This window comes from Balaenoptera borealis (assembly GCF_965194805.1).
Source record: "Balaenoptera borealis genome assembly, chromosome: 12".
NCBI classification, from domain to species: Eukaryota; Metazoa; Chordata; class Mammalia; order Artiodactyla; family Balaenopteridae; genus Balaenoptera; species Balaenoptera borealis.
Genome location: NC_138869.1, coordinates 53,362,325 through 53,384,247, shown reverse-complemented (window position 1 = coordinate 53,384,247; position 21,923 = coordinate 53,362,325). Strand labels below are relative to the sequence as shown.

Here is a 21,923-nt window from a genome sequence, read left to right as displayed (position 1 = left end):
TCCCTGGCAGTCCAGTGGTTAAGACTCCATGCTTCCACTGCAGGGGGCATGGGTTCGATCCCTGGTCAGGGAACTAAGAATCCACACACCACATGGTGTGGCCAAAAAAAAAAAAAAAAAAAAAGATGTATCATGTTTATCCTCACTGCTGGGAGGTAATCTGATAACTTGAGCTAAGTTGTTCCTTGTATGTTTAATGTGTATATATAATGAACATATAAATGATTATCTAGCCAGTAATTAAACATTGCTGAACTGCTGGTTTTACAAGAAAGAAAATACAAGTCATCTGAATTCTCCTCCATGAGAGTTAAACCTTTCCCTAAAACTCAGTTTTTAAAACTTTTGTTTACTCCTAAATCATAGGGCCAGGAAGAGTAGCTGCAATGGCTTCTAAAAAGGAAATATTTAAGTAGCTGAGGGGCACTTACCTCCAAGAGAAATTTCCAAATAGTTTCTTCCTTCAGGCTTTTGGTCAAATGTCACCTTGTCAGTGAGGCCTTTCCTGTCTGCCCAACTTAAAATAACAACAGTCCCCACTCCCTATTCCCTTCTCCTTCCTTTGTTTTCTCCACGCCATTTATCACCCTACTTGCTATTTCATTACCTGCCTCCCCTAACTAGAGGGGAGCGACTGGGAGGCAGGTCCTTTGTCATTTTGTTCACTGTTAGTGAACTGGATTGCTGAAAATGGTCCTTGATGATCACTTTGGGTTGTCTGGCCATCAAACCAGCTGGAAGCAGAAGTTCCTTTGCACACAATGGCTTCCAGAGGTTGTTGCAGCCATTTTGTGACCCTGAGGCAACAGTCTTGAGTCTGAGGAGAAAAGGCAACATGTTGAAGGGGGCCATGTGGAAGCCTGGAAAGAGATTTATACCTAAGGTTACCCCTGAGATGCTGAACCAGCACAGAATAGCCTTCTCCTAGACTTCTTGTTATGTGTGAGGAAGAGAAAGACAGACCCTGACATACGGGAGCAGATCTGGCCTCAGTCTTGGTGTTCTGCGGAACGTGAACAACTTCACAGAACACCAGCATCAGACAAGGCCACTCTGATGGATCAAGGCAACATCAAGATCATTGCTGTAATCATGTCAGTGGCCATGTGGAGATGTGGGTGTTGGGGAGAAACAAATTTTCCTCTACCTTCTAGGATCTTCTGGCTGGTCTCAGAATTGACATGAGACAGACTAACAGGAGAAAAATCAAGCTAAGTTGAATAACATGTATACATGAGAGAGCCCCAGAAAAACTTGAGTAACTTTCCAAATGGCTGAAGCCCTCACCTTAAACACCATCCTCAACTAAAGACAAAAGAGGATCTTGAGGGTGTAGAGGTTACCATGAAAAGCACAGTAAACAAGGGGAAGGTTGTGATGCAGATTTGTCATTGCTTTCTCCATTGATTAGAATTTCTAGGGAATTCCCTGATGGTCCAGTGGTTAGGACTCCGTGTTTTCACTGTCGAGGTCTGGGGTTCAACTAAGATCCCACAAGCCTCGCAGAGTGGACCAAAGGAAAAAAAAAAAAAAAAAAAAGTCTTTAAATACCTTTCCTTAGTTCTTGCACATGAACTCTCATTTATTCCTTCTATAGAACCACTTCTTCATGATATATTAATATAACTGTGTGCTCAAATAATTTTGGAAAATAATACTTGCTCTATATCAGGGCCTTTTAAAAATGTTGAGAAATAACAATATATGTTTCATATAATAATAAAAAAAGAAAAACTCAGAAATGAGGTGATAATACTCAGGAAAGACTTAGAAATGAAAGAAAAAAAAAGAATTTTGAGAAATTTGGTCCTTCTTCTCTTCCAGGTACAGTGAAGGAGACACCTAATAAATGGAGATTTCCTTTACAAATGTAAATGTTTCTTACACAGGGGTAACTCCTACTTGGTTTTCAGAGTTTTTCCCATGTCTGCTGTTTCTCAGAAAATAACCAGCTTAAAATAATATCCGAAAGAGACATAGTTTGGGGTGGCAAATTCTGCTCCCCTACATGGGCATGGTCTGCCCTGCATTAATCATCTCTCCCAGGAGGGGCCTGGGAGCCAGTCTTTGAGGAGATGGGATTGTGACTGCAGACATGGGGTATCTGCAAGTGGGAGGATTAGACCTGTGGTGGGCTTGGAAGGGGTAAACAACGCAAGGGGCATTGAGCAGCTTTTAGATGGTACCAGGAAGACGTGAGGCTGGAGGGAGGTCTGCAGGCTGTATCTTTGAGGTCACGGGTGTGGACGGAGTGTGAGCAGTTCTCTGAATCTGTGGGGCAAGCAGGATATAGGATGGCTGCAGGGTCAATGTGTGAGCGTAGCGGGGATGGGGTAGGAGGAAGGGATCAGTGAGGGAAGCCTGGTCTCTGAAAGACCAGGAGGGGCGAGGACTGCCGGGGTCCTGGGGACGCCTTTGGTCCGCCACCCACAGAGAACGTGGGCGAGGCTCAGTTTCAAAGCCCGACCGCGCCTGGCTCTAGGGCACGCCCTGCGAGCGGAGAGAGGCGGGCTGCGGAGGGGTCCCCGAGGGCCACCTCGGGCGCTCCCTGGAGAAGACTGGGAGTGCGGGAGCAAGTTCATAGCGGGCCCCGCCCACCTGCAGCGCCCGGCTCGGCGCGCGGAGCGGGGCGGGGCGGGTGTGGGTGCGTGGAGAGAGGCTGGGCGGCGCGCGGTTGCTAAGCCGGCGCCCCCAGAGACGTTCCCCGAGGCTGTTGCCCGGCGCTGCGCGGCGCGGGGCGGGCGGCGGGAGGGAACGAGGAGAGAGGGCGGAGCGGGTTCCCCGCCGTTCGCGCCGCGCTCGCGCCGCTCTCGCCCCGCCGTCGAGCCGCGGCCCCGCGCCTCCAAGCCCCGCGCGTAGCTCCCGGGCCTCCGAGCCATGCCTGCCGCCGCGCCGGCCCCGCGCCCGCCACCGCCCCCCGCACGACCCGCCCCCAGCTGCCCCGCTCGGCCCGCCCCGGGTAAGTGCCATGCGCTCTGGCGCCCACCAGGTCGGGGCCGCCGCCGGGGTAGGGGGAGCCCTTCTGTCTCCCCAACTCCAGGCCCCGCTCCGTGCGCTGTGGGGCCTCAGTGCCGGTCCCGCGGGGGTGCCCGGAGCAAGCGCGGTGCGCGTGTGTGTGTGTGTGTGTGTGGCCACACCAGCCGAAACTCGCCTGCTCGGGGTTGGGGTTAACGCTGTCCCGATCTGGGTTCCTGTCCCTCGCTGTCCAGAGGGGCCGGCCTGGGAAACGCGGGGGCATCCTGGGAGGTGCGGTGGGGCTGTCGGAGAGGGAAGGCGCCCGCGAGGGAGCCGGGCTTTACTGAGCATCTCGACATGTCAGGTGCTTTACCTAGAGCTGACCTCATTTCATCCATCCTCTCCACAGACCTGTAAGGAAGGTGGATTTATCCCCATTTGTCAGATGAGAAAACAGAGGTTCCCAAGGTCACATGGCTTAATAGCGACCAAGCTGGGATTTGAACCCAGGTTTCCACAGCTCTTGTGACCCAGCTAAAGGAAAGGAAATTCTCCTTAGAACTAGATAAAGAAACACACAGAACTAAAGACTATAGGGGGAAAGGCTAGAGGCAGAGAAAATGAGTTCGTGAAATATCCCATCAATAATTTCAAATATAGGACCGCATTTATACTGCCTTGGGTGTCTGGCTCTGGGGGCGAGGTGTTGTGAGGTGGGGAGAAGACTGTGCAGGGCTGGGCAGAGGCATCTGGAGACACCTTTTCAGGGTATCCACCTGCTGCGAGTGGGGGGTGAGGAGAAGTTGTGGAGAGAACTCTGCTGTTATTCATTTCCAACATTAGTTCTCCCTCTGTCTTACCCCCTTCCCTGTGGATTCCATCTCCTTTCATTTACTTGCTGTGTTGTCCAAGATGACAGCTGTCAACTTGAAGCTGGGTCCTTCCTTCCTGATTGTCTTGGCATTAGGTGGTCCTGGGCCTTTATGGTTGTGTTAGGAGCTGTGAAGTTAGTCCACGTCACTGCTTACAGAGGTGATCTGTTGGCGAGTGTTGAGCTGACAATCACAGTCACAATGAATGGGGCATCTAGAGTAGTAGCCAAGCATTGTGCTTATCCTTAAGCGGCAAGGTAGCAAGAAACAGGGGCCCCAGGAAGAAAGAAAAAAAGGAAAAGGATGTTGGGTTTGCCTGGCAGCCCAACTTCATAAAAGCATTTCAGTTTAATATTTGGATTGCTTTGGGTGGTGCCAGAAAATGCTTCCCTGGAAAAAGAACAGAGAGGCAGAAAACGATATCTGAAAGATGCTCTGTAACTCATTCCATGAAGGTCTGAACGGTCTTTGAGCCAGGTACATTTATGGTGAGCTCAAAGAAATGTGAGAACCCCGTGAGGCCGCAGAATAGCTGAGATGGAGTCAGCATTATCATGGTCAGGCTTTGGGCAAAACTTGGAGAAAGGAATACTGGACCCTGGACTGTCACAGGTACTTCAGTGTGACACAGTGTCCCCTCAGAGCCCTTTGTGCACACTGGTACCCTGGGTGCTTTCACTCCCAGCCGCCAGCCCCTCCCCTTCATTGGAGGATGACCCTCTTTGTTGGGGCTGCTGGAGTCTGCTTGGTCTGAAGGAGCTGAGAGCAAGGCGGGCCTGGGAGTTGCCATCTCCCCTGGGGGCAGCCCCTAACCAATGCCTGATGGGTGCCAGAGTGTATATTGTCCCACTCCCTTGCCCTTGATTGGGACACAGCCAGGTGTGACATACTCTGTCTGTAGAAATCCACTGTGGAGTGGTGTCACATTGATCTCCAGGGGTCATTGCTGGGCTTGCTTCTCTTTCGGGACTCACTTCTTCACTCCCCTACCAGTTTCTTCCTAGGAATACTTCCCAATAAAACACTTTCCTAGGGATTCCTATCTCAGGATCTGATTCTAGGGGACCCAATCAAACATTTCTCGAGTAGGGCTGTATCATCAACACTGGGTAGCCTGCACTAGCCTGCAGAGTACCTTGGTGTGAATTTTCACAAGGTGCCTCCTAGCAGATGGAGCCCTGTGCCCAGGCCATTAACTTCTCATCTGGGTGCCTTCGGCGGTGCCCAGTGGGTGGCATGGTGCTTGGGCGTAATGCTCAGAAAAGCAAAACAAAATGGAGAGTTGCTTCATTGTCCCAAGATCTCACTCTTGGCTTCTCTCATCCCCCTTTTAACCAGTTCAAGGGAAATTTCCCTCCTATGTTCTCCTAAATATTTGAATATTTCAGGCAGGTGTGTTGCTTTTCTCTGGTTACATGTGGAGCTGATTAAATGTCTTAGCTTCTTCCTAAAGACAATAAAGGGAAAGAAAGGGCTGTCTTGATCAGTGGAACCACAATACCATAGACTCCAGGGAGGGTGGGTGTGTCTCCACCAGCCTGGCCTTCCAGGGGGCCTCTGCCTTGACATGGGGTCATTGTGAGGGGTTTGGATGGGCTTCATTAGTCAGAGCCTCTTGCCTGATGATGTTTCCTTTCCTTGCATCCAGGGGGCTATTGTATCTGGTATCCAGAGTTTCCCACCTTTTTCTTTGGTGGCCTCCTGTTAATGTCTAAATTTGGCCCATCTAGTGGTAACACAGAGCCCCTTTTGAAGATGCGTATATGGGGGAGTTCTTTGACAAGGATGTTTTTAACTGCCTGGTAATGTAGGTCAGAAGAGGGAAATACAGGGAGAGTGGAAGGGTGGGGAAGAGGACGTCTGTCCTGGGAGTCAGGGAGTTCAGTTCCATCCTATCCCCAGAGGTCTGAGGCTTCCTGGTGATCTGGTGCAAGTCATTGAACTTCTCTGGGAACCTCAGTGTCTTCACCTTTCTTTACTTAATAATAATTATCCAGCCATCCTCAGAGGGTTGTCTGATGATGAAGGGGAAATATTTTCATTGACTCATCAAACAATCATTTAGCAAGCTCATAAAATCCTTGCCCAGGGAGAGCTGGCAGTGTCTCAGGGACAGTGGTGTATGTGGAGGCATGGTGGTGTTGGAAGTAAGTGATGGAATAGAGGGAAATACTGTCCAGTGGCTGTGTGAAGGGGCACGGAGGTCTCCAGAGCTGGTCTGGAAGGCTAAGTGCTTGTGAATGGCAGGGTGCCGTGTAGTGGGTGGTGATGGGGGTTACAACTCTTGAGTCCAGCAGAACTGCCTTCAAATTCTGACTCTGACTCTTCAAAGCTGTATGATGGTGGGCAAGGTACCCAGACACTTTGAGCCTCAGTTTCCTCATTGGTAAAATGGACATGAGCGAATTGTTCCGAGGATTGAGTGATACAAAGCAGGGGTCCCCAACCCCCAAGCTGCGGACCAGTACCGGGGCTTGGGAGGGGCTTGGACAGGCTTCATTAGTCAGAGGCTCTTGCCTGATGGTGTTTCCTTTCCTTGCATCTAGGGGGCTATTGTATCTGGTACCCAGAGTTTCCCACTTTTTCCTTTGGTAGCCTCCTGTTAATGTCTAAACCATCTGGTGGTAACACAGAGCCCCTTTTGAAGATTCGTATGTGGGGGAGTTCTTTGAAAAGGCCGGTCCGTGGCCTGTTAGGAACCGGGCCACACAGCAGGAGGTGAGTGGTGGGCCTGGCAAGCAAAGCTTCATCTGCCGCTCCCCATTGCTCCCCATCGCTCGCATTACTGCCTGAACCATCCCCCACCCTCGCCCCCGCCCCATCCTTGTCTTCCATGAAACTGGTCCCTGGTGCCAAAAAGCCTGGGGACCGCTGATGTAAAGCACTTTGCAGATATTATTACGAAGAGAAAGTATTGTTATTTTTTTTTCCTGAGTTTGTTTCTTCTTCCAGTTTTATTGAGATATAATTGCATACATCAGTGTATAAAAGTATTGTTATTAAAGTTACCTTTCAGGTTGGAGGGATTCTGTTTGGGTGCCTTGGGCCAGTGCCTCTCAAATGTTATTGGGTATATGAATCATTTGGGGATCTTGCTAAAATGTGGATTCTGACCCAGGAGTTGGGCTGGAGCCTGAGGTTCTGCTTTTCTCACTAGCTCCTCAGTTCTTAAGTGTGGACCACACTTTGAGTACAAGGCCCTAGGCTGCTCCCCTCATCCCCCGACCCCGCCGCCCCGCCGCCCCAGGTAAAGTCTGAGTCCTTCCTGGGGGCTGAAGAGCAATGTGTTTGGGGAGATGATGGGGAGGGTTCAGGATTCCTTGGCGGGTCTGGCCTGGGACTGGGGCAGAGACAGCTGAGACTCACTGGACTTGTTGCTGTTGAGTCAGGTGTTTCCTCCAGGGGGGTGATGGATTTAACTTAACTTCCTTCCAGTGCCTTAGGACCAGCCCCCTGGAGGAAGCTCTTCCTGGCCAAATGGCCAAATGCTGCCTACTTCTGCTGCATGCTGGTCTTGATAGTGTGGAGATGAATAAGCCACTGACCCTGCCACAGTGTGTTTGGAGGTGGGGTAGGGACAGGCATGTAAACATGTAATTATCACATGGCAAGATAAGCATTCTGTAGAGTTGATGCGTAATGGTGAAGGAGGGAAGAGGGTTGGAAAAGGGAGGAAAATGTCCTGGTGGTAATTATATCTGAACTAGGTTTTGAAGGATGAATCACAATGGCAGGATGGGGAGGAGGGCAGAAGAGTGTGGGGAATGACATTCTAGGATTAAGGAACAGCATTTGCAAAGGTAAAGTGGTGCCATGAAACAACTTGATGTGTTCAAGTCATTGAACTAAAAGTTGTTTGGAGCCTGGAGTATGATGGGAAGGACTTGGTCAGTGAGGTAGATTGCTGTTCCCGAAGATGTATTAGTCAGGATAGGCTAAGCTCTGCTGCAGTAACAAATCAACTTCGTCATCTAGTAGCTTCACACAACAACAGTTACTTCTCACTTCCACTATGTGTCCTTCATAGGTCAGTGGAAGGCCAAGCTGACAGAGCTTTCCCATCTTGCAGCCACACCATTCGGAAAAATTGGCCTTTGTGGTCACCAGCGCAGGAAGAGATGGTGGGAGAGTTGCTCTCTGGCTCTTCTGTGTTTCAGCCTAGAGCTGATGCATCGTTGCTTATGCCACAGCCCATTGGCCAGAACCAACGGTGAGGGGGCTGGGAAACAATGAGGGGTGTGTGGATGAAAGTTCAGAGAATGTCACTGTCTCTCCCACGTATGCCTTGTTTTGTAGCTTAAACCTCATTCTGAAAGCCCGAGTTTCTCAAATGGGAGTAATATGTGAATTTATTTAAAGGAAAAAGAAATCTTATAGCCTCTAGTGGTGGCTTAAATTATTTTTATTATAGTGCAATTCAAATATGTCTAAGCACTTTATATTTAGAGCTCTCATATGACCATAAAACCAAAACAAATATATGAATAAAATATCAACACAGCTACAAATCAAGTAAATTCAGATTAACTCCATGAATTTAATGTGATGGATGAAGTCATTCTTGCTAAAACCAAGTCACTGTTTCTGGGTCTAAAAACAGTTGTTCCATTCTTATGGGAGGCTGTGTGCCGTACCACATGGGTTATATGATGGCCCAATTTTCTCATCAGTTTCCTTTGTCTGTATTAAGTCTGATTTGTTGTTTTCTCATTAGCCTGTGACAATTAAAATAATCATCATCATCATATTTCTTATTGCCAGCTATACCATAAATGCAGGAATACACACAGTGGAATTATGTGGCAGCACTTGGTCATAACATGCTCATTTGGATGTTCCAGAATATGTTTCTATTGATATTCTATTAAAAAGATGCTCATTAAAGTGAAAGCACAAAGTTAAACAAAAAATAATTTTGGAGAACTTGTGAACCCCCAGAATATGTCTGAGGATACCCCAGAATTTGAGAAACAGGTGGAAACCCACTGGAGTGTTTAGTTGGGGCAGGGGAAAGATGACCCACTTTATGGTTTAGAGACCTCACTTTGTCCAAGTGTGTGGGTAGGTGAGGGGTAGGAAGAAAAGCCAGAGACAGATGGTTCAGGTCCGCTGTCATGGTTGGGGAGGGGGCATTCAAGCAGCAAGTAGTTAAGAGAATGGAGAGGAGGTGTCAGATTTTTTTTTGTTTTAGTCAGAATAATTCTTTATTTATTTTATTTTATTTTTTTAATTTTTGGCTGTGTTGGGTCTTCGTTTCTGTGCGAGGGCTTTCTCCAGTTGCGGCGAGCGGGGGCCACTCTTCATCGCGGTGCGCGGGCCTCTCACTATCGCGGCCTCTCTTGTTGCGGAGCACAGGCTCCAGACGCGCAGGCTCAGTAGTTGTGGCTCACGGGCCTAGTTGCTCCGTAGCATGTGGGATCTTCCTGGTCCAGGGCTCGAACCCGTGTCCCCTGCATTGGCAGGCAGACTCTCAACCACTGCGCCACCAGGGAAGCCCCGAGGTGTCAGATTTGAGAGACATTTAGGAAGTAGAGGGAGTTCCCTGGCGGCCCAGTGGTTAGTACTTGGCACTTTCACTGCTGAGGGCCCAGGTTCAATCCCTGGTAGGGGAACTAAGATCCCGTAAGCCATGTGGTGTGGCCAAAAAAAAAAAAAATAAATGGCATCTCCAGGACTTGGAGTGGAGGTTGACTGGATGTGGGCAGTGAAGGAAGGGAATGGGAGTCCCAGCTGACTCTTGGTTGGGAGGGGGCAGGGGACAGGGTTGATGGTGCCGTTGCCCAGGGGGAGGAGGGGGATCACCACACGCATCCTCGGGAAGAACAGATGAGCTATAGGGCAGAGCTTTGTTCAGCCATATCCACCATCCCACCTTTGCTAACTGACTTGAGCCCTCCTGAACCAGTTTCCTAGGAGCTGTTGCATCTTGGGGTATCTGCTTTTTCCTCTCCAGGACATTTAGTTAGTGTTCATTCGGATGCTCTGAGTTAGCCTGTCTCTTGTGAGTGCTGCTTCTGACCCGTGGGAGAGGGCTCTGGCAACACTTTGCCTAGTTAATCACACACTTTTTTTGTCTTCTGTATGTTTGAGGAAAGTGAAAAACATTTGAAAAATTGGGGATGGTTTTGAGATTGAAGCTGTCATCCCATATCATGTGAGCTTAGTGATCTGCCTTCAGTTTTCAAGAGCACCAACGATTCACTTTCCACTCTGTGTTTTTGGACAGAGAAGCTCAAAATTCTCCGAGGAGAGAGCAGGCGTGCTGCCAGTTAAATGGTCTCTAGGTAATTACATAACAAGAAGTATGGAAACTGCACTTTGTTGAAGCAGAGGGCAGAAAACACGAGGCCACCCAAACACACAAGTAAAAATGTCACAGAAACAAATCTCTGGTGGTTAGAGTGAAGTCTTGTGTTAGTGAAAGTGTTCAGCATTAATTAATTTAAAAGGTAACTTGGTATTTCCTCTCTGTGTGAATTACTAACCTAACACACCAACGGGACCAAGCTGCTGGAAGTGGCTTCCATCCTGCCTGTCCTCACGCCTGACAAATTTCCACTTGTCTCCTGGCCTCTTCGTAGGCATCACCTTCATGGCAGCACCTCCCAGGCCCTCCAGGGATACGTGTGCCCTTCCTCTGCTCCGTCTCTTTGGAACTTGTGATAAATGGTTTGTAAGCAAGTGCTTACCGGTCACCCCCAGAGACCACATACTACTTGTGAACAGGCTTGGAATCCCCCCAAACTTGTGGAGCATTTTTCCTAACAGCCATCTCCACACCCACAAACTAGTCCAGGGCACCCTTCAAGGAGCATCTTTGGACCTCAGGGCCGATTGGATGAGCAGATCTCCCAGCAATAATAGCCTTGGTTTTAGGAGTGTCTTTCCAGGAGTGGGTTGGATGAAGCTGGTTGTTCAGTTTCATTCACATGCTGTGTTGGTTTCGGATTGGCTACAACCAGAATCCTCTGGAGCTTGGGTCTTTATAGAGAGACAGCTGGTGCACTCCAGATATCCACATGCTTCCCTTCTTTAGCAGATGCTATAAGTCCCCGCCCACAGTCCTCGTTCTGATGTTTCCCCTACAATGCACTGCAATCCTACTGGAGGGCTTTCTCTGGTTGCAGGGGCATGGTTGGACCATTCTTGGGGAAAGCCAGAAGTTCTGGGCAGTTAGTGCTCCTAGAAGCAGCCCTGAACTACTGATGGAGGGGAATGGGTGGATACATATCACAGTTTCCTTGCCGCACTGGTGGGCCAACCCTTGGACATGCTCTACCTGTTCTCCCCAGAGGTTCCCAGCAGAGCTGAGTCCAGGTTGCTCACAGCAGAAACCTGCTTATTCATGCTGCTGTACTGCCTCATTTCTTTTGCCTCCTCCAGTACATCCCAGGATCACCTCCCCAGTAAACCCAAATCCTTTCCCCAGCCTCTGCTTTGGGGAGAGTCCAACCCAAGACCTTTGGGTTGGTTGGGGCCACTGGACTATGGGTGGAAGTGCTGTGTGTCTCTTCTCATGAAAGCAGGCACTGCCACTGTGTCTCTCCCACCACTGCGGCAACCCAGGAGGATGTGATATGGAGGCAGGCTGCTTAGTCCACATGAGATTTCATAGGAGCAAGAACCTTTTATTATGGTAGCCACTGAGCTTCTTGGCATTTATCAGTTGAGGCACCTGCCTGACACATAGCATCAGCCCTGTCCCTGTGGGGTGCCAACACTTAAGTTAGCCCATCCTTCATTTCTCCATCCTGTTCTGATACATAAGAACTCTTGGGATCTTTTACGTGTGATCTCCTTTAATGTTTCTAATTTCCAAACGTGTTCTCTCTTCAGTGGCTTGATTAATATTAAAGTACAATTTATTTACGTTTGTCTATGGCTTTTGATTAGTCTGGAATTTATTTTGGTACATGCTTGTCAAATAAAAATCCAAGAGCATTTCATTTCCAAATTATTATCCAATTGTTCCAATATTGAATAAAAATTGTTCTTCCCTTCCCAATTACTCTGTAATGATCTTTCATTATACATTAAATTCTCGTGTGAAGTAATATCTATTTTGGGGCTACAGTTTTCTTTTTCCTTAAATTCAGCTCTTTTTCTGTCAGTACCAAGATGTTGTAATTATAGCTCTGTAATATATTTTACTATCCTCATTACTCATTTCCCTCCTGTCTTCAAAAATTACATTAGTGCTTAAACTGCATCAAACCTGCAAATCACAATTGAAAAGAACTGATATGTTTAACCTATTAGGACTTCACATTCTGGAACAGACAGTCATTTAAATGGATGTATTTCCTCCCTCAGTTTTGTAGTTTTCCTTATGTCGATCATATATATTTCTTGCTAACCTTATTCCTAGGAATTCTATGTACGTTGACATTATATATGTTCTTACTTTTAAAATTGTATTTTCCAACTTATTTTTGCTATTATATAGGAAAGCTTGATAGAAATAAAATTTTTAAATGTTGGCCTTATAGCTGGCCACTTTCTAATTATACTTTGAAGTGAAAAATATTAAACTTTCATCAGGTTCCATGTCCTCTAATTGCCTTTCCAGGTGGCTCCGAATAAACAAATGGATATATTCTAGAATTGAAATAAATTCAGGGGACTTCCCTGGCGGTCCAGTGGTTAGGACTCCGTGCTTCCACTGCAGGGGGCGCTGGTTCGATCCCTGGTCAAGGAACTAAGGTCCCGCGTGCTGTGCAGTGCGGCCAAAAAAGAAAAGAAAAGAAAAGAAAGAAATTCAGGGAGGGAGAGAAGGAGGGATAGAGAAAAGGTATACAAAGGAGTTGGGCACATGGTAAGAATCATCAGACCCCACCCACAGTCCAAGCGCAGAGTTACAGATGCCATGAGACAAACAGCTTGGGTTCATTGTGTGTTTTCTCTTTGAGACATAGTCTCTCACGAATTTCAAACTTGCTTGGAGGTATCTCTGACTGGTTCTAGGCGTCAGTAGCTCCAACGTCATAGTCTTCCCTTTGACGATTGATACTTGTTAGTAATAACATGTTTATATTTTAAGTCTGGATAATAAAAGGTGATTTCAGAGGATGCCCGCAGTGATGCTAAAGACAGGCCTGGCAGATCAGACTGGTTAAAGTAAAACAAAAGTAAAAAGAGCCCTGGTCAGGGTCTCACCTTGTGTTTGAGTTAAGAAAACCAAAATCATTGGACATATTCATTTAAAAAGAAAAAAGTAACAGGAAGAAACCAAGTGCACTAGATTGAAGCTCCTTTTTCTTTGTAGAACTTGGAGTCAAGCGATGCCCAGGGGTTGCAGACCTCCCCAGTAAACTAATTAAGAGGAAGCTCCCAAGTGCAAGGTTATGTGTGCTGTGTGCTGGCTGTTAGAACCTTCAGTGCTTTCTCTTTAATGCCACTAATATTAAATTTAGAATTCCAAGGAATTGCTCATTTTCTACAAGAATGGTATAACGGAAGAGGTTTGCTGGTTTTGAAGATGGTATTTTCCAAAGCTGTCCTGTAGCATGAATGGAAAACAGGAGTCCACAGTCACATTAAGGAGAAATGGGGAATAAGTAAAAAATCTTGAGACCCAGTGGAAAGACCCCTGCGGTTTCCACATTCTCAGGAAGGTTTGTTAGTTATTTGCCTTTTTTTCCCAGTTGCTTTGTCTATATTACAAAGCAAAGACAGCATTGGCTGCCTGGTTCTGTATGTTTAGTGTGCTTTCTTCATCAGAGTACAAAGTAGGTGTCTTTGTTAAGGGGTTTTCTTAGAAAGGCAAGTGGAGTCTTTGTGTTGAGGTGGGGAGGGCTGGGTTAGGAGGCAGACTGGTATCTCTCTTGCCTCAGTTTGTTCGTTCAGCCATACACACAACGTGTGGGCTTTTAAGTGTTCTTAAGTGAGGATGTTAACAAAGGAAAAAAAATACATGGTGGCTTTTTATTCTATGGGGAGGAGAGAGTGGGGTTTGAAATATCTGCCCATCTCAAGGGGAAAAAAAGGAAAGTTTTCTGTTTTCCATGCTGCCTTGAATAACTGTCAGAAATTCTCAGCACTTTCTGGCTAGCTAGCTGTCTCCATCTGGAGGCTGGCATTGTGTTTTTTTAACTGACAGTTAACTACCCTCCGCTAAAAATTCAACCAGTAATAGTCATATGCTTTCATAGGTTTTCAGGGAACTTTTTCCTAACAGTTCTCACATTTCTTTTCCTACCCTTAAGAATAGTTTTTAGTGTAAAAAGTTACAAAATTAGATATTAGGAAATCAGTGATGATCACCAGGAACCGTTCTTTCACTTACCTTTATTTATTTTTATTTATTTTTAATTTTTATTGGAGTATAGTTGATTTACAATGTTGTGTTAGTTTCAGGTGTACAGCAAAGTGAATCAGTTATACATATACATCTATCCACTCTTTTTGTTTTTTACATTCTTTTCCCATATAGGCCATTACACAGTATTGAATAGAGTTCCCTGTGCTATACTGCTGGTTCTTATTAGTTATCTATTTTATATATAGTAGTGTGTATATGTCAATCCCAATCTCCCTATTTATCCCTCCCCCCCCCATCCCCTGGTAACCATAGTTTGTTTTCTACATCCGTGACTCTACTTCAGTTTTGTAAATAAGTTCATTTGTACCCTTTCTTTTGGCTCACATATATTTATTGAGTGTCTACTATATGCCACTGTGGTAGGCACAGCAATTTTTTTTAATTAATTAATTTATTAGTTATATTTGGTTGCATTGGGTCTTCGTTGCTGCGCGCGGGATTTCTCTAGTTGTGGTGAGCGGGGGCTACTCTTCGTTGCGGTGCGCAGGCTTCTCATTGCGGTGACTCCTCTTGTTGCAGAGCACGGGCTCTAGGCCGTGTGGGCTTCAGTAGTTGCAGCATGTGGGCTCAGTAGTTGTGGCTTGCAGGCTCTAGAGCGCAGGCTCAGTAGTTGTGGCGCATGGGCTTAGTTGCTCCATGGCATGTGGGATCTTCCCGGACCAGGGCTCGAACCCGTGTCCCCTGCATTGGCAGGCAGGTTCTTAACCACTGCGCCACCAGGGAAGCCCCCACAGCAATTTTTATTAATTTCAATTTAAATTGAAAATAGCCACATGTAGTGATGGCTATTGTATCAGAACAGACCTAGAGAGCTGGGGAGACAGATTAAAGCATCTGTAAATGTTGTAGAGCAAAAGCAAATGTTGTAACACCAATAGTGGTAAGTTTCCATGAAGAAGCAAGATGAGTGAAGAAGGGAGGTGGAGCCGATTGAGGGTCTTCATACATGTTACATATACATATTCATACATATTGAGAGTGGGCTGAAGGCTTCTTGGAGAAATGATATTAGATCCATCGCAGACCTGAACAAAGATAAGAATGGTGTGCGAAAGAAATAGCTTGAAGACACTCCGGGCATCTCTGGGTAATTAATTGCCTTTTGTTTTTAATGAAACACAAGAGAAGGAATGCCTTCTACTTATGAATTAGGAAAATGCCACGAAACACAAAACACTTAGAGTTCATTCTTTTTTTCAAATTTAAAGACACCTTGGGACTTCCCTGGCGGTCTAGTAGTTAGGACTCTGCGCTTTGAATGCAGGGGGTGAGGGTTCCATCCCTGGTTGGGGAAACTAGGATCCCACATGCCGCTCAGCGTGGCCCCCCGCCAAAATAAAATAAAAAAATATAAAGACCTCTCATAATTTGGGACAGTGGTGTGGGTCTGTGTTCCCTAGAAGCAGAACCTGAGACTGGGATTCTTGTGCATGTGATTTTGGGGGGAGGGCTGGCAGGAGAAGGGGGTAGGGGAGCGAGGTGAGCAGGAGACGCAGCTAAGCAAGGATGTGGTCTCAGCTGGGAGTTCTGGGGCTTGCACTGCACCAAGGAGCTGGTCTCACCGTGGGGTAAGGAGCCTGTCTTTTGTACCCTTCCTGTCGCCATCCGTCATAAGAGCTGGTGGGTGGCAGCCGCTGCCTGGTAAGAGCATCTGGGTGGGCACCTGCAGTGTCCATGACTGTGCTGACCCCATAGTGTGTTGATGACTGAGTAGCTTTCGATAGATTTGGGGGCGGAAACAGCTGAAAAATCCTGAGTACAGGACTGCTTTGATCACCCGGCACATTCTGAGGATTGTGAACTCAACTGCGAGGCTGTTTTCCTGCACACGGCTATGGATTTACTGGGTTCATTCATGCAATACCTGTTTATGGGCAGTCTACCACACGTGCCTGGCATCAGGGCTGGGTGTTTGGAATCTTGCCAAGCAAGGCCCATTTACTTAGTAGACTCCATCCCTGCAAATCCTATATTTTTGGGCAAACGCCAAGAGATAGCATTGCAAGGGATCCTGAAGAAGCTTAACCACAGCTAGAGAAGCCAGAGCTGCCAAGGTCTACCCCTATCAAGGCTCGGAAGGCAGCAGTCTTTGTGGAAATATTTGTAAATGATGCTCTCGAAAAGCCTAGATGCAGCAGTTGGTCTGTTTGAGTGAACTGCCTAAGTTTCTGCACACTGAAATTGGCTTCTTTTTTTTTTTTGGCTGTGTTGGGTCTTCGTTTCTATGCGAGGGCTTTCTCTAGTTGTGGCAAGCGGGGGCCACTCTTCATCGCGGTGTGCGGGCCTTTCACTCTTGTGGCCCCTCTTTGTTGCGGGGCACAGGCTCTAGACGCGCAGGCTCAGTAGTTGTGGCTCACGGGCCCAGTTGCTCCGCGGCATGTGGGATCTTCCCAGACCAGGGCTCGAACCCGTGTCCCCTGCACTGGCAGGCAGATTCTCAACCACTGTGCCACCAGGGAAGCCCAAGATTGGCTTCTTAATAGAAGAGCTGTTGCCTTCGTGCCGCCGTTGTCAATCTGATTTAACCACGAGGGACTGAATGCTTACTATATACAGGTGACCTTCTGCCTGTCATCTTGCTATGGTCTTTGTAGCCATCCTGGGAGGCGGGGCTGGTGGTGGCCATGCAGGCTCCCATGGCAGTGAGGACCACCAGGTACTCTGCCAGCAGAGGTGTAGGCGAGGCCCCCCGTGGCTCTGGCACTCAGGGTGGATATTGGGGCCACTGGTAGAGCTTTACAGAACCTGTTGGATGCAGTCAGGGTCTTGGCACTGTGATTTCCCCTACTTTCCAATGAGAGGAAAACCAAACCCAGTTTTAATTCCCTAAAGGAAGAAAAGTTTGTACCTTAATCTGCTTTCCCCTAGCATCACTCTTCTTTGTTTGGAATCTTAATTCACTTCAGGGAGTTGTTTTTTTAGATCATCCTGTCTACGGGGATATCAGGGACGAGCTCACTTGTTTATTGCCAGCTGCAGGAACACTGGGTGACTTTATTTTGCCAGGTTGGGATGCTGGATGGCTTAATAATTGGAGTAAAGCTAAACTGAAGCTGCTTTGCGTAGGTATTGTTGCCTGTTGATGAGTCTGAGTCCGGCTCCATTTCCTCTGGATGATCCCGTGAGCTTTGCTTTATTCCATGGTTACAAATGACTCCCCCAAACCTGTCTGAACCATTGCTCCAAAAGATTCAGGATCTGTGGAAGAATTCTTTCAGTTCTTACTAACTAGCCGTGTGGCCTTGGGCTAATTACTTACTCTCTCTGGTCAGCAGTTGTATCTAAAACTTGCGGGTGTTGGGCTACTGGCCCTTTCAGATCGAACACGCAAAGATTTTCACCCACACAGCCTTTGCATCCAACACACGGGTCCTTCTTAAGATCCTCCTTTGTATCTTTCTTAGATTGGATCCATGGCATTACTTTTGTTTACAAAAGATGCATATTTCCACATAAGCAATTTACCTGTAAATCCAATCAATCATGTAATGACCATGCCTTAAATATTTATTTAAAGTTCTTCCTCAGCCTGGTGTATCTAAACCTCAGATACTTAGGGTATTTATTTCTTCTTGAGTGAACTTTGATAATATGTATCTTTCTTAGGATCCATCCATTTCATTAAGTTGTCTTATTTATTGGCTTAAAATTATTCATCATATTCCTTTATTATTATTTTACATGAGCAGCCCCAGTGTTTTCCAAATGTGTCACTTCTCTTGAATATGAATGAAAACTATGTATATTTTTGTAACATTTCCTCTTAAATTGTTTTACTCGCTTGCTATTTAATTATACGTTGTACATGGAGGTTGTCTTACCAAGAAGTCAAAATCGTTTAAAAACCACTTTCTAAAGAATCCACAAGCTCTTTGCCTCCTCTGTCCTTACAATAATGGCAGGGTTTTTTTTTTATTGTTTTTTGTTTTTTTCCACACTGCACAGCATGTGAGGTCTTAGTTCTCCAACCAGGGATTGAACCTGAGCCCTTGGCAGTGAAAGTGCAGAGTCCTAACCACTGGACTGCCAGGGAAGTCCCAATAATGGATAGTGGAGCTCTGTGCCTGCCCCTCAGATAAGCATCTGATAATGAGGGCTGAGAGTCTGTAGGGAGGCACTGGCAGATGGTGCAAATATTCCAAGTGTCTTTACATCAATCTAAGATCCGTCCAACCAAAGCACAGAGATGTAGAAATGAATGAGAAGTGCTCATCTCTCTAGAAAAAAGATGATGGAGGAGTTTGCTTTTAGAATGATTTCTGCAGCCTCACCTATAGGGATGGAGTGTGGTAAAGCTCTGTCTAGCCCAGTGTTTGAATGTTGTTGTGACACAGTCCCGTGGAGATCAGTAGGCCGGTGAAGGCCTTGGGGTGCGATAATCAGACAGAAGAAGGAAAATAGGAAGCCTTGCAGGCATCAAGTCAGCTGGAGACAGGTCCCAAGGTGGGATGTACTTTAGTGCTCCCTTTCCAAATAAACACACCCCCTTGAGCCTCCCTGAACAGTACTGAGAAAGGCAAAACTCAGCCCAAATCAAGGTTGTTATGAATCTCTGATCTGCAACAGACAATTGGGATTAAAAATCCAGATCATAGGAAACCACAACCCGGCCTGGAAGCCGTGCCCTCTTGGAATTTTACTGAGTGAGTGCTGACACCCCAGGGATGCGATCGTGGGTGAGTTGGCAACTGTTGGGAGGAAACATTAAACCCAGGGGTCAGACCGAAAGAAAAGCTGTCCCCAGGGGAAGCCTCAGTCAAAGCAAACCTGTATCGGATGTCACAAAGGAGGACAACGTGAGGGACAACAGTGGCACACAGGGCAGCAAGCAAAAAGAGGAGCATGAAGGCTTCGTGTGACGGAATAATCAGAAGGCGGGAGAAGGGTTCATCTGGAGGACCAGCAGTTGGAGAGAAGGTTATTGTCGTGGTCACTGGCATGTCCGAAGCCTCACCAGCCTGGGGGCAAACGAGACCATGTTAATATTAATGCCCAGCGTGGAGTCCCAGCGGCCCTGCCTGCTCTCACAGGACCTCAGCCTGAGTCCTTGGAGTCCCCCGGGGAGGACGTCACCTGTGCTCAGGTGCAGCGTGGCTCCTCTTCTTCCTCCTGTCATGATGTCACTCCTCACTTCCCCTGGCCTTGCTGTCCCCTGGTTGCCAATGTGTCCCCAGGGCACCGCCTTGTCCCCTCCTGCTGTGCTGGGGAGGCAGGGGGCTGGTTCTCTGCTTACTCTGTTGTACCTCCGCATTTGGGTCCCAGTGCCTCACACAGGCTTTCGAAACACATCTCCCTCAGCGTCCATCCTTAACCCTGTGCTCCAAGGCTTGGAGGGCAGGGCATAGATGCCAAGCTGTCCCCTCTTTTGTCATTGCCCCTCGGCCTGATCTCCTCCCAGGTGTCCGTGATACCTGGGCACAGAACATCTCCTTTGCCCCCTTCGCCCACTCCCTTCCTGCCCATTTGGCAACTGGTGCAAATAGGTCCCGGCCCTGGGCCACTGGCTGCCTTGGATCCCAGTTTGGACTTGGTTGGGTCACACTGCCATGCTCTCGGGGTTAATCAAATGGATACGTACTAGTCCAAGGACATTCTGATCCCTCCCGTTGTGTTCTGTATATTTTGGTTCCACTAACCGGTTTGATGAAGTAAGAGACAGTCCAAAGCAGTGCTCCTCAAACTTCAATGTGCATCGGATCATCTGGGGATCTTGTTAAAATGCAGAATCTGCTTCTTTAGGTCTGGAGTGGGGTCTGAAATTCTGCATTTCTAATGATCTCCCAGGGGATACCGATGCTGCTGGTCTACTCTGGGTAGTCAAATCCTTCATCACACCCCTCCCCGTTTCTCTTTGCCGTACTTGAAAGAAAACCGTTTGGCAAGGAAATCATGAGTGGATTTTGTGTTCCACTGCACGGGTGATGTCCTGTTTTGACTACCTATCACACATCACTTATTCACATTATGAAAATAAAGATACTGTTTGTTATAACACTACTTTAGGGAATCGTTTATGGGCTGCTTTCAAAATGCTAATGGTTGACCAGCATTCCTGGAAGGATACTTGGAACTTCTCTCTATAGCTTAGCTCTGTAGCTTTGCTTCTCAAAGTGTGGTCCTTGGGCCAGCAGCATTGTATCACATGGGACCGTGTTAGAGCTGCAGAATCTCAGCCCCACCCTTGACCTGGACTGACTGAATTGGGACCTGCACTTTAACACGGTCCCCAGTAGTGTGTGTGCACATTAGCATTTGAGAAGCCCTGCCCTGTAGAACACGGTATATCGGAAATGGGAGGTGCTGGCTTTGCCACTTTAGCAGGATGCTCAAAGGAGGCAGGTGAGTGACAACAGGGAAAAGTTCATACTTCGATCGTCAGTCTTTTTTGTCTTGGTGTGACCTGGGACGTCTGGGGAGAGAGGAGAATACCTTCTGGCTTGCATGGAGCATGAAGATTCTTCAGACAAAATAAAACTAGCAGAGGAGGAAGTGGAAACTGTGATGTGATTATGAGATGGGTAGCGTATGCAGGACCAGATCAGGGTGAGCAGAAAACTGAGGGAGGGAGGATGAGAACTATTGAGGGTGGTCAGAGATAAGCTTTGAAAACGCGGAACAACATGTAAGCTGGTTCACTTTAGAATCCCCTTGTAAACAACAGAGGCATGCATAAAATGCATCACAATTTCGAGGTAGCTGGGACAGTAAAGGTCATCGTTAAATCAGCGAGTAGCTTAGAAAAAATGTATCAGGCATCTGTTGTAACAAGGACTGGCAAACATCCCTCACCGAGAGACCATAGAGGGCTCTCGTGCCAACATGCTGAGAAGCACTTGGGGAATTGGCATGGGAAGGTCAGCAGATAAAAAGCAACCCAAAACTGGGGCACTTCTGAGATGAGAACTGGAAAACGTCTTTTTAATTACTCTGTTTCTGATGGCTTGGTTGATGTCCTGATGGTAATAAAGAAGATTAGGTAGCGATGACATTAATTAGAGTGTCATCAGTGATGACAGACAATAAATAGCATGGCATTTCATTTTATTACCTTACCCTTGTTAATTTCCCCAGTTTTGATCAATACAGCCATTGGCCAGGCCTCCCACTTACGAAACAGTAGCATTTTCGAGGCTTAGTAAAAGGCTGCGTTCCAATTTTTTATTCATTTAGGAAATCCTCCTTGGGATTTTTGCATAATCAAATGTAAGTTCGCAAATGTTTCTCCTGCCTCAGATTTGCATATGAGCAAAATGAGTTTGTTCCCAAACAGAGCCCTGGAAAAAGCCCAGGACAAATGATTACTCAGTGAAAAGGAAAATGATTTCAGCCAGTTCCACTCCATCTCCCACAGAAGAATGGAGGTGAATCGTCTCTTAGCACTGCCTACTGAGGCCATAAGTCTGGTGACACCATTAAGGAATGAAAGGTTGATAAAAGGGGAAGTATTTCAAGTGGAGCTTCCCTGCTAGGAAGGGGGATTACATGTCATTAGATGCATTACATTGACTTTTATTTTCCAGGCATTTTTGTGTTGTTGCATTGCATATTACCAGATGTTTTAAAACACCAATTTCCATTTCTTTTAATACTCAGGATTAGTAAATGCTTAAAGAGTGATTATGTATTATTTATATCCTATAGCAATTTGGGTGTGATTCTCCCATTTCTTTTTCTAGCATGTTATTATAGGAGCCAAGGCAAGAATTCCAAAGTGGATGCTGACCTTGAACGTAGTTTTTCTTTGTGATGTAATTAGGCATAAAAAATGACTAGGA

At 46.9% G+C, this 21,923-nt stretch overlaps 1 protein-coding gene across 1 annotated transcript in view; it reads left to right on the top strand.

The window, feature by feature from the left end:
* The first annotated feature begins 2,725 nt into the window (after window positions 1–2,725).
* DCLK3 (doublecortin like kinase 3) overlaps window positions 2,726–21,923 on the top strand; it is a 49,941-nt gene continuing 30,743 nt past the window's right edge. Inside the window, exon 1 of the mRNA XM_082348483.1 lies at window positions 2,726–2,959. Within this exon, the coding sequence (XP_082204609.1) occupies window positions 2,878–2,959 (82 nt within the window). The 5' untranslated portion in view covers window positions 2,726–2,877. The remainder of the gene's footprint in view (window positions 2,960–21,923) is intronic.